At 52.0% G+C, this 15,166-nt stretch overlaps 5 protein-coding genes across 5 annotated transcripts; 1 reads left to right on the top strand and 4 right to left on the bottom strand.

The window, feature by feature from the left end:
• N7477_002835 (uncharacterized protein) lies at window positions 1-429 on the top strand (the record flags this gene model as incomplete). The annotated part of the gene is made up of 1 exon (XM_056964498.1): window positions 1-429. One exon carries the CDS (start codon window positions 1-3, stop codon window positions 427-429), a length of 429 nt encoding a protein of 142 aa, XP_056824451.1.
• A 592-nt stretch (window positions 430-1,021) lies between these two features.
• Window positions 1,022-1,888, bottom strand: N7477_002834 (uncharacterized protein; the record flags this gene model as incomplete). Its single annotated transcript, XM_056964497.1, has 2 exons — window positions 1,022-1,444; window positions 1,736-1,888. 2 exons carry the CDS (start codon window positions 1,886-1,888, stop codon window positions 1,022-1,024), a joined length of 576 nt encoding a protein of 191 aa, XP_056824450.1.
• A 616-nt stretch (window positions 1,889-2,504) lies between these two features.
• N7477_002833 (p24 family protein) lies at window positions 2,505-3,407 on the bottom strand (the record flags this gene model as incomplete). The annotated part of the gene is made up of 4 exons (XM_056964496.1): window positions 2,505-2,522; window positions 2,601-2,788; window positions 2,859-3,066; window positions 3,210-3,407. The coding sequence occupies 4 exons, from the start codon at window positions 3,405-3,407 to the stop codon at window positions 2,505-2,507; spliced, it is 612 nt and encodes a 203-aa protein (XP_056824449.1).
• Window positions 3,408-4,607: 1,200 nt separating this feature from the next.
• On the bottom strand, window positions 4,608-11,539 carry N7477_002832 (putative myosin class II heavy chain (MHC); the record flags this gene model as incomplete). The annotated part of the gene is made up of 4 exons (XM_056964495.1): window positions 4,608-7,795; window positions 7,846-9,715; window positions 9,774-11,233; window positions 11,437-11,539. Coding segments are annotated over 4 exons (6,621 nt in total), but the record flags the coding sequence as incomplete, so codon positions are not given.
• A 922-nt stretch (window positions 11,540-12,461) lies between these two features.
• On the bottom strand, window positions 12,462-13,544 carry bgt1 (1,3-beta-glucanosyltransferase Bgt1; the record flags this gene model as incomplete). The annotated part of the gene is made up of 3 exons (XM_056964494.1): window positions 12,462-12,697; window positions 12,749-13,212; window positions 13,285-13,544. The coding sequence occupies 3 exons, from the start codon at window positions 13,542-13,544 to the stop codon at window positions 12,462-12,464; spliced, it is 960 nt and encodes a 319-aa protein (XP_056824447.1).
• Window positions 13,545-15,166: the final 1,622 nt, after the last annotated feature.

The raw sequence follows: 15,166 nt of genomic DNA, 5'->3' as shown, positions 1-15,166 counted from the left end.
ATGAGTACAGTCCCAAACAGCCTCCTACTCCAGCAAATTGCCGCAACAGTCTCCTTGCCAATGTACACCTGGTCGGCGAACGGAACACACACTGCGAAGGGCTACACTTCCAAAGATGCCAGCACGGCAAGCGTCGAGGGTCTACACGAAGACTGCGAGAACATCAATCTCAACAAAAAGATCGCCGTCAATTTCCGGAGCGATGTGCTTGGGAACGGGGCGATAGGCTACTTCTATAAGTGTGAGAATATCAGTCTCGATACCAACAAGTACTGGTTCACCATCAGCTCTGGAGAAATGTCTCAAATTGATCAGCTTTGCGATCCCGATACCAAGTATCCCATTGTCTATGACTCGCAACATAACACTTGGTTTATTGATGAACCGTTTGATTGCACCCAGCGAACGAGCCCGGCGACCTTGGCTTGATCAATTCGGGGTCTACTGGTCACGTTCAGAGCTGATGATAGTTCCCATTGCTACAATCGTTTTCTATGAAAACAGGGAGTATTGTGTTACTTGAAGGCAGTTTGCATGTTGGAGGCTGTGACCAGTGAAATCAAGTTTAGTTGAGGCTGGTTGACTTCTTGTTTGCGAGCATCTTAGTATAGTCAACGGCAACCCAGTTCATGGGATGTAATGAAAGCATAATTCACTGCCTGTTTCAACGCTAGAGGTCGTTTGCAAATACCAAGTCACAAGGTCGTTCTCGGCGGCGTCGCGGGTGTGGCATTGTTTGATTGTGATCGCGGGAGATATGTCGTTGCCGGATCGTGTGGCATCAGGAGTGCCTGCACTGGCAAGGGGAGAAGCGGAGCATGTGAGACAGCTTGGTATCATTATTTTGAAGAGTGTGTTGCAGGTTCCACATACCACGGACTCGGGGCTTCGTGACTGTCCTGTAATCTTCGAATCTGAGTTCCTCTAAATCGGTGTGATGTTCTCGGCCTCAGATCTATGCTTAAATTGTACACATGGGCATTGAAGCAGAACAAAGGTTTTTTTAGGCCTTCACCTTGATCTACTCCAGCAACGGTCTAGATTCTGTATCGTCCTGCTCATCTCCCAATATCCTCTGACTTTGTCCCTGCTGCCCTTGACCCTCCCCAAATAAACCAGTCCATAAACACACAACTAGCCTAGGATCTAAGCATCCCCACCAGGAGAACTCTCGTTCCTGGTCATCTAGCTGCTCATGCTCTGCTTCCTTCCATCTATTGCGCGCCCATTTGACAATTGCAATCACCAAGTAAATCATGCCAATCAAAGCGAATGTGCTCAACGCGGCCACTGTAGTGCTCAGGAAAGTTGTAGTGCTCACACTACACCCAAAGGGCAGTGCCCTCAGCTCCCATCGTTCCTTCGCATCAAGTGGGCAGATATGTGTGGAGTAGAGCGGGGCTAAGATGGGCAGATGAGCCGGATTGGGAACACAGGTGGAGGACTAGATCGAGGACGTCAGCTCAGCAGTGACACAGGCACGGGCACGGGCACGGGCATTGGGATGTATGGACACAATTTCGCTGGAACGAGAAGTTTGGAGGGGAAAGGTTAAACCGCCATTATGTACGCAAGGGATCGGGGTACGAAACAAGGTCAAGATATAACGCAGTGCGCGGAGCTAGAATCAAAATAGAAGAAGGAAAGAAACTAAAAGACTTGAGAAAAAAGGCAGATTGCACCGCGGTGTTAATCAAAGGTGTGCAGACTGAGAAATGGGAATGGCGCTACGTACAATGGCGCACCAGCTGCAGGCAACATCACCTCTCAGGCACGATGAGCAGGACTGTCGGCTCCAGCAGATGTTGAAGAGTGGGTCACTTGAATCTAGAACATCTTGCAGATTGTTGCGATGGTGTTCTGGGTTCGCTTTCAGGCGGGAAATCATATCGATGCTTGTTTGCTCGGTCTACCGCAAGGTACGAAAGGAAGCGGATGAGTGTGTCAGATGGTAGGATATCAACACGAGCCCTCCTTGCAGAGCAGGAATGAGCACAAAAGTACGCGGGGCGGGGAGGATATAGAATTGGTTCTGACAAACCCTAGAGGGGGGGCTTTCTTTATAGCCCGGCCGAAATCCCCTGACGCAAGTGAGGTAGGTAGTGTGAGATGGATATTTATGGATTCATCATCTTGGTTCAGAAATAACTTGAAAGGTTTGTGAAGGAGAGGCGCAGGCGGGCGTACTCCTTGGTGTTCCGGGCTTGGTTGCAAGCATGAGCACCTGGCGCCCGACACACAAGTACTGTACGTACGAATCCGGGCAAATACATTACGTCCGGACATTAGGCTCCTGAGTCATCCGCGCGCTGGTGGTACAGGTATATTAAGCTATCCAAGGAGGTTTGCATGAGTCCATGACGTGAAAAACATGAGACAATGCCGTAGGAAATCTAGTATCTCCCGAGTTCATAGCCGTAGTTCTGTCCCAAAGGACCTGAACCCTGATATTCGGTCGGCGACACCGCATTTTGTATATCGACGAATAGTAAATGGAGAAAAGCTTAAACGACGCGCTTGACCTAGATGTAACGCCACAATTTAGTCTCGTCTCGACATCGCACCTTAGGCCGAGAGTAACTTGTCGAGCTGTCACTCACCTCAAAGAATCTCTTCAACCACCACACTTGGAAAACACCCTCGCCAATAACCACAGCCAACTGGCAGATACTCCACCACTTGACTCGACCGTTGGTGCTCTCGGCTGTGTTCCGGTGCACGCGCTCTCGAACAACAATGTATCCCTGCTCATCCTTGACCTGTGCAAGGGCGTCGGAAAGTTTGCGGACTAAAATTACCAAATGACCAGATCAGCCCATAACCCTTGTGATTCTTCGAGTCGCCCCTCCTGATCTTACCTTCAGCTTCCAGCGGGTCCTGCGACATCTCGGATTCAGGAACGTAAACAATGCCGTGGACGTTGAAAGAGACCTCCTTCGAGTTTGAGGTCCATCCCTCGTTGCTGAAGCAGTAGTTGTACTTGCCGTCGGCGTGTGCGGTGAACGAGTAGTCTTCGTTGGAGACAGCCTGCTTGTAATACTGGCGGTTCCTCAGGGGGTCCTCGACCTGTGAATCCTCGTGTCAGCAAGCATAGTTCACCAGATAGTCCCATTGACTTGAATTTGCGACGCTGATTCGCCTTCCTGAGGCTAACCCCTCGAGCCTGAAGCCCGAGGTCAAGGGAGCGCAGAGCGGTGCGGCAGACGTACCCAGAAGTCAATCTCAAGGTTTCCGCTTCCTCCGAACTCGCGGTCGCCGACCTGGAAGGTTACGGTCATCAGGTCATCCTTGTGCAGAGTCTCGTGGAAGCATTCGCGGGAGTGAGCTTTCAGTTGGATGGTGTGTGCGGTCGCGGCGGAGGCCCAGCCCAGCGCGGTGACGAGAAGGGTAGCGGCGGAGAAACGCATGATGTGGTCGGGACCAGGCTCCTGCTGGAAATTTGTTCGAATTGGCGAGTAGAGGAGGGTGGTTGAGGATGAGGGGAGTCCAGTCAACTTCGATGTTGAAAGACAACGCGCAAGGTGTCAAGTGGAGGCGCTCGGACCACCTGTAAACAGCGGCCAGTGGATGACCTCCGACAATCTGTGAACTGCAATAGTCAAGTAAACTGGCAAGAATATGATTGACGTTATTTACCATTCATGGTGAATCATAGCCTTGGCTTTGAATTTTCAACTATTTACTAGACTCATCACCACTTTCTAGTGTAGATTATTAACACCTTTAGCAAAGATATTCATGCACCCCACTATCCACATAGGTCAACAAGATTAAGCCGTCAAACCATGGGAACTATCTTCCAGACACATATGTAGCCATTCTACGATACCCCTTTTTTTATTAAAAAATACGACAAATGGTGGATAGACGGGAAGGGATCCTTCTCAGTCTGAAAATGTAATATTCCTTTAAGGGCTTGAGATATTAGTGAAGGAGCACCGAGAGAAGGTTCTGCTCCTCTTAATGACGCTCCATGCTATCTTGTGTACTGGATCACTTGCATCATCTCTCAGAGAAGGTTAAGAATAATTCCTTTGTCATGAGAGCTGATTCTGGTAGGATTTGAGGTTTATAGCTTTTGATTCTGCTCGCTCGGTGATTGATCTTGCAGTTGGCCCAGGAGCGTCGTATTCCTCTCTGAATAACCCAGACTACAGATTGGAAATACTCAATCGTTTGCAAAGACGTAAAGAAGATAAGAACATGGATAGAACTTCTAAAAAGAGTGATCAAGTATTAATATGTAAGGTAAAACGATAGGACATGAAGGTATAGATGGGTTCAATGTACAAGGGTTATGGATTCTCAAAGATCAAAGGTCAAAGGTCAATGAAAAATGCCAGACATAATCAGCACAGGGCAAGGGTGGTATCAAATCCGAAAGGACATCAAAAAATCGCAGATCTGTGTAAGAAATGTACTATGTATGGGTGTAAAAGAGTGGCAAGAAATGCGAAGATGCAAGTGTAAAGGGTAGGTGATGGTGACAAGCGCCGTGAGCAGAAGCAAAGTCAGAAACTTGAGACACAACATCACACAGGGTGCCAGTCTCGACAAGACAGCAGGGCGTAAATTTTGGGACAAGACAATCAGGGAAATTCAAGACATCACTCTTCTTCTTCGGCGAGAGCAGAGATCTGAGGGCCAAATGGGCCGCTGAGATCTCGGGGTGATTCAGAGACCATGCCGTCGACAGTGCTTTCGATGTCGTCCGTAGCAAAGCTGTTGTCTTCGTAGGTTGTCGGCTCGGCGTCATGGTCATAGCTCGAGCGACGGAGGAGCGGAGGGGTCTTGGGTGGCTCGGCGATGGGGGGTTCCTGGCGGATGGAGCCTCGTCGAGGAGTCGAATTGAGTCCTCTCAAGGGCCGACTTTCGGAATATGAACGACCTGAAGTGCTGGCTAGTGTAGCGTTCGGTCGGACGTTGGAGGTCGGCGGAGTCAAGAGTCCTGATAAAAAGCTACTAGCGTTGCTAGACTTGGAAGGGGTTTGTTCTGCAGAGCTTGCACCATTGGAGTTTTCTCTGCTCTTGCGCCAGTTGCCCCAGGCTGCGGCTGCGGCTAGAGGAAGAGCGCGCGGAGAGGCGGCGATGTCGGAGATAGAAGGCAACTGGAGGCTTTGACCAGAGACATCACGCTCGCGCTCCTGTTGTTGCATCTGCAGGTTAGCCTTCAGACGGATAGCCGCATCACGGACAGCATGCTGATTGAAGGAAGGCTGCGAAAGGGTCTTGATAATATCCTGCAAATCGTCGATGCGAACGCCGAGAAGCTCACGGAGCCAAGTAATTTCAGTGTCTCTCTCTTTGATCTTGTTCGGAGCCTCCTTGTCCACGGACGAGATCTCTTGCTCAAGCTCCTCAATGCGGGTCTCGCGCTGCTGGAGCTGATCTTGAAGGACGAAGATAGACTCGCGCAGAGCCTGTGGAGAGATCTTCTCTGGCTCCTGGGAACCCTTGTTGTAAGACATAGAGGGTGAGCTCGAATGTGCGGGCGCGGGGGCAGGTACGGGGTAAGCGCCACCCTTCTGGGCTGCCTCTGCAGCAGCTCGGGCAGCGGATTGTGCGATCTCGAGTCTCTCTTGGAGGTGCTCTACACGCTCTTGCAAGTGCTTAGCCCTTTCGTCTGCAAGAGCCATGCGTTCCTCCATGTATGCGTCAGCACGCCGGCGGTCTTCTGAAGAATTATGTAAGGCACGAGCGTGGCGCTCGCGGAGGTCATTGAGGACCCGCTCGTGTGTCTTGCGCTCATCCTCAAGGGCAATTTCGCGAGACTCCTTGGCAGTAGCGACGGCAGTGATCTTGGACTCCTTGGCCTCCTCTAGGAGCATTTCGTAGCGCTCCCGAGAAGTATCAGCATCCATCTGAACATTCTCCAGTTGGCTCTGAAGACGGATGACTTGAGCCTCCAGTTCGGCGCGCACAATGTTGACCTGAACATTGGAAGCTTCCAAGTCGGCTTCCATGGAGGTACGCGTACGCTGGATTTCCATGCGGCTACTCTCGCGGGCTTCGTTGAACTCCCGCTCGAAACGAGCCGACTTGAGCGACAGCTCATGGTTCTCTGCACGTAGGTTGGCGATGACTTCTTCCAGCCTAGCGTTCTCCTGTTGGGATTGCTCATGGATGAACTTCATCTTGGCAGCCTCGCGTTCTTGCTTCGCAAGTTCAGCGACTTCCTGCTCAAGTTGCTCGCGAAGCTTGACTTCACGAGCGTAAGAGGCGAGCAATTCGTTGTGTTTGGCAGTCTGCTGCTCCTCCTTCTTGCGCCATGAGGCCTGTTCACTAATCACATCTGATGTAAGAGTCACCATGTCCGATTGAAGACGATCGAACTTTTCGCCCAGGTTCTGTCGAGCCACCATGCTGTCCTCAATACGAGTCCTCAGATGGTCAACAGTTTCATGTAGAGACTTGTTCTCATCCTTGGCGGTTTCCAGTTGACGACGGAAGTGGTCGCTGGAAACCCGGTACTCATCCAGAGTGCCCTCGAGAGCAATGTTCTTTGAGGACAACTCGGCAATGGTGACCTTGAGGGTCTCGCTCTCTTCGGCGAGAGAGGCACTGCGGAACTGCATCTTTTCCAAGTGGGGTATCTTCTCTTCCTTGAATTGAAGGAGACGAGCCTCGGCGTCCTCGGCAGCAGCGCTGTGACGAGCAGCATCCTCCTCGGCAGCCTTCAACAAATGTTGAAGTTCGGTTATTGAGTCTTGAGCATCGCGACGAATCTTGTATTCTTGCTCAGCACGTTCGTCGGCCAGTCGCAACATGCTCTTGAGTCCTTCAATCTGGAGCATGAGGCTATCAGCGCCGATCTCCTCAGCTTCTGTTAGACGAGGCGTCTGTTGGGCAAATTGCCTCGCCAAAGTCTCCTGAATGATCTCCTGTATATCGCCAACAGGATCCTGAGCAAGCTTCTTGATAACGAAAGCTTGCAACTCAGCGATACTCTCCTTGAGTTGAGCCATCTCTCCATGGTTGGAGTGCTGTGAGGAGCGTCCAGGAAGGTCAAGTGCAATCATGGCTTCCATGACAACACTCTGCATCAGCTTACGATCGCGCAGTTGTCGAGGTGAGCGAGCCGTGACAGATTTCACCTCTTGCTCGTCGTCATCCTCATCGTCGGCATCGCTATCTTCGACTTCGGCGGACATGCTACGACGACCTTTCCTGCCTGAAGTCTCGTTGGCAATGGAAGCCAAAGTTGCTTGCATCAATGCCATGGAACGCTGCAAGGGAGCAACCTGCTCATAGATAACAGAGTGGACAACATCCTTAGCGCGGTTTTCAGCCCAGGCCTTGTTTGTGAGCAACTTTTCATCTTCGTTCGGATCGAAATCGGTATCCCAAACCTCAATTTCGTCAGTTTGGCGGGGCGGGAATTGGAAGGATAGAGCAGGAGACGGGTCCCGGCGAATGGGAGATTGGAAGCGAGTGATAAGACCCATCTGGGCGTTCTGAGGAGAGATGAAGCCCTTCTTGGGAGAGGGGCTGGCGTGGCTACGAACATCGTCGAAATCCAGTCGGGGAATATCAAGATTGTAGGTCTTCTGACCACCGCCAGGGCTAGGGCTAGGGGCTTCGCTTCTGCCCTCTACAGAGCCAAATCGCTGTTCCTTGGTAGGGCCACCGACAGACTGCGAGAAGTGCTGAGGTGGAAGAGGAGTGTATTGCCTCTCAATGCCAATGTCGGATCCATCACCATTGAGTTGGTCCATGACAGCATCAATATCTTCAGAGTCTGGCGTTTCAGCCCCAGAATCAGATTCCCACCCCTGCTTTGCTGAGGCGCAGCTGGCTGTGGTTTGGGTGGATCATCGGTAGCAAAGCGAGAGGCCATGAGCCCACCTGACTTCTTTTCGGCAGACTTCTGCTGGACAGGCTCCTCCTCGGCGGGTTGGATCTTGGCTGGCTCCGGCTGGAACTCTAGCTGCTTTTCAGCAAAGTTGGACGGATGGACAGTAATTGGAACGAACGCAGGGACGGCAGGCTTGAACTCGAATGGCGGAGCGGTGGCCGAGAGCATCGTACTCTTGATGGAGCTCTTTGATTCTTGAGCAGCATGCTTCGATTCAGTTTGAGGAGCCGCCTCCTTTGCAGGCTCCTCCACTGCCGGCTTCTGGGCAGGATCCTCCTGGATCTCTCGACTTTGTTCATCGGGAACGGGCGAACCGGCATTTGATTTGTTCCTGTAATCGAACAGAGTCCAAGTATCAGCTTCGCTCATAGGAGTGCTTCTGCGCTCCAGAGCCTTGTCATCTTCCGGCAAAGCTTTTTCCTTGCCCTCGGCGACAGATTGGAGATTGTTGGACGCCTGAACATTGCCAACTTCACCCAGGGGATGACCTGAAATGCTGTACCGAGCCTCACCCTCAGCATGGCCGATACCGCGACGAGCGCGCTTGTGGCGGTCTGTGGGAACAGGTCGGCCATTGGCATCATCGTGGACCGTTTGCTCGTCTTCGTCTTTAGAGGACTCGTTTTCATCAGGCCGCACGATCGGAATAGCCTTATTCTCCTTCGAAGGCTTAGAAATTTCAGCAATGTCAATGTCGCCGAAAATCTTGGATCGGTTGGCAGGCGGCTGTTCAGAGCTGGCATTCGAGTTGAGACTGGCAGAGGGGTTGAAGATCGGGGCATCGACGTTGAAAGATGCAGATGAGAACTTGAAACTGCTAGTGCTCTGTTTGAGAGGATTGTCCCTTGGGGCATTCATACTTGCGGAGGGGTTGAAGGTCGGGGCGGCAGGTGCGAAGCCGAATCCCTGTTGGCCCATTCCACCGAACTGGAACGCGTTTTCACCGAGCTGTGCAGCCTGAGATCCGAAAGCAACAGTTGGGTCAAACTCCTTAGCTTGCACGTTAAGCGATGAGATAGAAAGCTTGGACTGGTGGCCCTGATAGGAGCCAGAACTTGGTTTCGATTCATGCCACGGTCCTTGATTTGGCACAGCATTTCGTGTATGCGGTGTTCCAGCCAGGCTAGGGTTTGTATCCACGTCGGATATCTCATGCGCGTTCTGCATTTGGTGTCCGAATTGGCCGTCGTAGAATTGATGAGGATGCTGAGAGAATGAAGCATGACGAGGTGCGTTTTGAGCCATATGTTGATAATCGTTCTGTGGCTGATAGAGACCGTTCTCCTGCTGATGTCTCTCCCAACGATTTTGGATCGACTCAAAGTCCATTCCATGGTGGACAGCATCGTGATCATCCTCCATATGGTGCTCGACCTGACCTGGTAGACCTTGATACTCGGGATGTGTCATCTGTTCCACGCCTCGCTGGAGAGTTTCACTGAGGTTGTGGCCGTGGCCACGAGGAGTTGGATGAGCGATTTCAACATTCGCGTGGAAGTGTCCAGGATCGTTAACTGGAGTACGAGGAGTCTGGAAAGGAGGAGCATCGTGGCCGACATGCCCGAAGCTAGGATCAAACCCAGCCTTTTCATACTCAGAATAACCCTGCTCATGCATCGGGGAAACGGGAGACAGCATCAAGTTGAAGTTGTGGAGTGCCCCGGGACCAACCGACGAATTGGCATGACGAACGTTGGCCAGGCTTTGTGGGGTCATGGAGCCTTGGGCAGGAGGTGTGGGCTGGAACTGGAACGGATATCCATTTATCAAGTTTTGCTCAATGCCCATGAATGGAGTTTGAATGCCAAATGAGCCAGGCGAGGCCAAAGATCCCATTCCACCACTTGCGGTACTGGCTGACTGACCAAAATGCGGTGAGAAAGGGTGCATCGAGGCAAGTGGATTGCTTGCTGCAGACGCAGTGGGAATCGGTGGGGATGCCACGAGACCGGGAAATGGTGTGTGTGATGGGTGAATTGATGCCGATGCAGGGGAAGGCGAGTGCTGAGGCTCGGGGTCCCCAAAAGGAGACACCCAAAGCCCGCAACTTCTCTTCTTGCAAGTTTGCCACATAAGAGTCCCAAACGGACTTATCCGGGAAGGAAATATGAACCTTTTGGCACTTGGTTTCTTCGTAGACCTCATACGGATCGGGATACAAAGGTCGGCTCAAACCTCCCAGTTCGGTGGGCTCAGAAGAACCATCTGTCTCGCCAATGGTAAATCCACGAACATCGTAACCCTCATTTTCCCAGTTCCTCAACCGCGTTTCAACATCCGCATGGCTTAAAAGACGAACACCGGATTCCTCCGTTCCTCGTTTGTCATCCGCGGGCAATTCAATGATACACGCCTTCCCACGCCAAGTCAACTTCTTTTTCCGTCTCGGGGTCTGAGTGGCCGAACGATTGAGGTCAGAGGCCTGCCTCTGAAGTACATCGGACTTTTGTGTATCCTCCACTTGACCAATCTTGTCCTCAATAGATGACGGCGGGGGTGGTAGAGGCTTCTCCGCCGAAGTCACTTCGGCGGGAGGTTGTGGCTCCTTAGTATCCGACATCGTGTTGTTAAGTGATTCTTTGTCGTACGCGAAACCCCAAAAATCCTCCTGGCGCAGAGTTTCCGCGCGTTTGTGTAGGTTTTTCTTTGGCTTTGAGCGAGCGGCCGCTCTTCGACCTACAAAATCAGAAAGCGTTGGTGTTTTGAGAAGGTCGCTTTCGCCGATATCGTCCTCCAAACCAAGCCAATCGTCAGAAGACTCGTCGACGAGCTGGTTTTGGGCAGTGAAAAACGACGGTGCCTCGCTTCCGGAGTCGTCGCTCAACCAGTTGCTGCGCTCGGTTCGTGGTTGACCGGTCAGGTACTGATTGATCCAATCTTGCGTAAAGTCCCGGATCGATCTACCCTCTTGATTACCAACGAGTTCCTCGTTGATGACGATGCTTGATCGCCGGAACTCGGGGTTGTTGGTTACACTGATTGGCGAGCTTTCCTGCGAATCGTGATTCGCGCCGGCGTACTGGCTCAGGGTCAAAGAAAGTCGACGGGTGCTTGGTGCTGCATACGGAGACCCCCAGGCAGTGGTATAGTAGACACTGCTCTCAGCCCTCTTATTGTCCGGTGACGAGATCGAGGATTCGCCGGTTCGATGGGCCGAAAGGAATGGCAGCGGCGGGGGCTCGAGGGTGATGCTCCGCGGGGAATGTCGCTGGGATGACGAACTAGTATCCGACGGGCTCGAGTCTCCTGACGGTGGAGAGGACAGGAGCACTGACGGGGCCAGTCGCGATCTGTCACGTAGGATGCGCGCCTCTTTCGGGTGAAACGGTGGAGAAGACGCCGAACTGGCGGAAGAAACGGAGGGATCTAGATCTGCGACTCCATCCGATCCGGAAGGTCAGTCATGTCAAGATTTTCCCGAGGGTGAGTTTTCTTTTTGTGGAGGGGTATTAGATTCAAGGGGAGGAATGCGCGTGGGAGACGCGGAGAAGTAGAAGTAGATCAAAAGGAGCAACTCAATTCCACCTTCCCACCTCGGCAATCCGAGACCCAAAACTGAGGGCAAAAACACTGAAGCTCACCTTCCGTGTCGACTCCTGCAGCAAGCACTTGCTTGCCGCTCCGCTTATCGTCCAGAATGTTGACGCATGGAAATCCAACCGGAATTGCAAACGACCAAGCGACCTGAAATCAGGGGTGGGACAGGCAGTCACTGAAAGTCGATCTCGAATTCCGCCGCCAAGGACCTAGGTGTAAAAAAAAAGAAAGATATCACAAAGACACCAGAAGCATCACGTACAAGGACACAGAGACGGAAAGGGGAAGAAAAGTGCAGGTTATGTCACGTCACGGAGCCGTGTACTGGGTACTTGCTGGAATATGGAGGGTGTTAGGGAGACTAGTGTACAGGTACTGTGAACCTAGTCTCAATCACTCTATTACTCTCAATTTCTTTCCGAGGCCGTTAGTGTCCTGAAGTTGCCCACATGTAGCTAGCGGTGGGCGCCGATGGATCCCAACTGCCCTTACCTGCGCAGGTACCCCGGGCATTGGCTTCTTGACCGCCACAGTGGATGCATGCTCTGGGTTTTTGACCTCCTTGCTCGGTCTCGCACATATGCACATATTTCGACAGTCTCATTCATCTGCATCTCGGTCTATGATTCAAGATCTAAAATAAACAAGCTCGCGTGGTTCGTGGAGTCGAACTTGGCTGGATTCAGGGGTAGACGAACCGTGGATTGGACCCGTATTTACCGTACTTCCGTTGTGCTGACATAATCACGTAATCCCACGCGTCGACGTGTCGAGCCCTGATTCAACTTTCTCAAATTCATATTGCTTGGACCATGACGTCTGTACGCTTCTGACCAGTCAAACTAGGACTCCCTGAAGGTCATACATGCGTGCCCGAGAAGCCCGAAGCTATACGTGTACGAGACACTGGAGGCCCAAGTTTTCTGTACAACTACACAAATAATCCGTATTTCCATAAGATCTCCAGATGGAGGAACAAATCTCATCTATGCGTGATCCCGGAGATCTGACCCAGTCAGAAGAAAAAAGATACAATTGGAAAGAAACAGGACCAGTCCCCACTGATCGCTTAGTTGGGGCAGGAAATGTCGAACTTGGACTGGCGGTCGGCGGTAAACAAACCCCAGTGCTTCTCGTCCATGGCCTGACCGTTGTCACCAACGGAGTCGGGCTTCCAGGACTCATCGTAGGCCTCGAAGTAGAACAGATCGACGCCCCACGCGAGCATACCGCAAACACCAGTCTTCCAGAAGGTTTGGGCATTCTGGGTGCCGGCCTGGGCAGCCTCATAGTCAGAGCCGCCGTCTGGAATGCTGTTAGTATATGCAAAAAATTGCATCCACACGGATCACTCACCAGTAGGCCAGCCGGTCTCGCCGTTGAGGACCTTGATCTTGTCCCAGTTGGAACCAGAGATCTGCTGGATATGCGACATGGCACCGGACATATCATCAAAGTAGGTCTTGTAGGCCTGGTCGGCAGCAGTACCCTGCCAGTAGGCGAAGGCGTTGGCCAACACGTAGGTGACCATAGGGTTGGCTTCAGTGTTGGTGGTGAACAGGTCATCGGCAGTGCCATCAGCGAACTTGTTCCAGCTGTCGGCGGTACCCACGGTGATGTTGGGGAATTGCTTCGCGACAGCGCTGATGTAGTTGTGAAGCTGAGGACCGGTCAAATCACCACGGTAGAGGGTCTCGGACCCGACTGTGATGGCCTCCACAGCGTCCTCGTTGCCAGGAATGGCGCTCTTTAGAGCGGCAAAGTCCCCGGTGAACGAGGGATCGTTGGTGCTCATATCGCTCTTGTCCTGGGCGCCGACCCTAGGAGAGAACAGGTGCGTATTAGCTGAGTTCAAAGTCTGTAATTCACTTCGCAATTGATGGGGTTCTCACCAGATACCAAGGACGACCTTGAAGCCCTTGTTCTTGGCAGCAGGCAGAATGTTCTGAGGGGTATCACATTCGGTGCCGGAGTAGGTGCGGACGACAGTGGAGAGATTCTTCAGGTTGTCGAAGTCGGCCTCATAGTCGCTTGTAGACTTGCAAGTGCCATCTGCGTTCTTGTCACCCAAAGAGAAACCCAGAGTGCCGCGAGCGGAGACGGCTGCCGGCGCAGCGGCCAGAATGAAAGGCAGGAGGCCAGAAACACGCATGTTTACGGTGTTGGGTGAACCTCGAAAAGAAAGAAAGAATATCAAGAGCAGAAAAGAGAAGAGCGAAAGTTTCTAATGAGTGGCAATTGGGGAAGACTGAAGACTTTTTAAAAGGAGTGCACAGCCAACGTCAGTGGAGAAGGACAAGTGAAGACCGCGGTACTAGAGCCGGACGCCTCCTGGGACCCAAAAGAAGGTGCAGACCAGAGGAAAACACAACAGGCCCAATGAAAGGGCCGAATGCAAAGGGTCCCGACCTGGGAGGGTCTGGGGTCCCTGATCAAGGGGGATCCAATAACTTGCCCTTATTTCCCGGACCCGATAAGACAGGGTCTTCTCAATCTCCACTTGGTTCTCGCTTCGCTCGTCAATTTCTCGCATAATGTTCGGAATTCGGGTTCATCTGCAGGTACGGGTGTAGGTGCAGTTTCAACCATTTACTTGATCGATGATTTGTACGACAAGACTTGCACTTCTCTCCACACGTCTCCATTCTCGACTTTATCCCGTCCCCGAACTCGCCATCGGGTCGGGTGCCAAGACCTCGCGTCCACGTCTAACAGAGTCGTGATGTCACTCACCCACGCTATGAGATTGTCCAGCACTGTCGAACCCTGGGATCTTGCAGAATGTGGAGTAAACCGGGGAGTCGATCACGATGGGACAGCTCTCCCGACCCTCCCGCCACGGCTTCTTCCGGGTCCTCAGTCGGCCTGATCGGAACATTGATCCATAACAGGCAGTTCTTAAAATGCCTGTTTCGTGGTTCGCTCGAGTCTGCTTTGTCTAGACCTCGTAGTCGCCCTCAGGGGAGCCTTCATTTGCCTCCCAACTCTTACGGTGACCCGGTTCGTCCCCTAATGCGTAATACAACACTCATTCGCCTCGGACCCGCCGAAGCACCCGAACGCTGGTTTGGCGGTTGTTCGACTGTGGTCGGCGGCTTTTACTTGCGGGTCCTGAACAGTGGTAGTTTTGTATTTCAGGGAATTGTGTTGATTCTTGCTTCACTAATTGGCTCGTACTTGGGTTACTGTGGATGCAATGACCGCTCATCAGGCTCATCTAGTCTGCTTTGCTTCTCAAATTGATCGAAACTTGGATGGCCTAGCGAGTAATGCCCGGGGAGTACCGGAATTTTCATCTTGCCCCTGCTTCATCGGCAAACCCCTGTCGAATCGTTCGAGGTATCGCAGGCGGTACATAAAACGCCACCACCGTCTGGGAACCAACTTCTCTTTCCGCATAGTGTGGATTCAACCTGCTTCTAGATTGTTCAACATTCTAATGCATTCATGTAAGTCATGTAGCGAGTGGATATTTTCGGTCTGCCATTGATGATTGCCCTCGGTTGTGAACCAAACTGCCTCGGCCTCTTTACCGCAGTCGGTCGTCGAGTTTCTGAGTTACCCTTGATTGAGGATCTCAGCTAGATGTACCGAGTTATCCATAGATACTTGAAGGCTCACTAGTAGAGCTCACTTCACAGTGGCCGACAAGTATACTGTTTCCTTCACTACTGCTGGCCTTGGCTTCGATGACCAAAGGATAGTCTCTTTTCTAAACCAGTGGGTTCTTGTCTGGATAGCTTAGTTTCCCACCTCGAGAGTTGGTTAACGACT

Source organism: Penicillium maclennaniae, assembly GCF_028827695.1.
Source record: "Penicillium maclennaniae strain IBT 15551 chromosome Unknown utg000003l:1.0-5670915.0:1.0-5674809.0, whole genome shotgun sequence".
Classification (NCBI taxonomy): domain Eukaryota; kingdom Fungi; phylum Ascomycota; class Eurotiomycetes; order Eurotiales; family Aspergillaceae; genus Penicillium; species Penicillium maclennaniae.
This window is presented reverse-complemented; position numbering and strand designations above follow the sequence as displayed.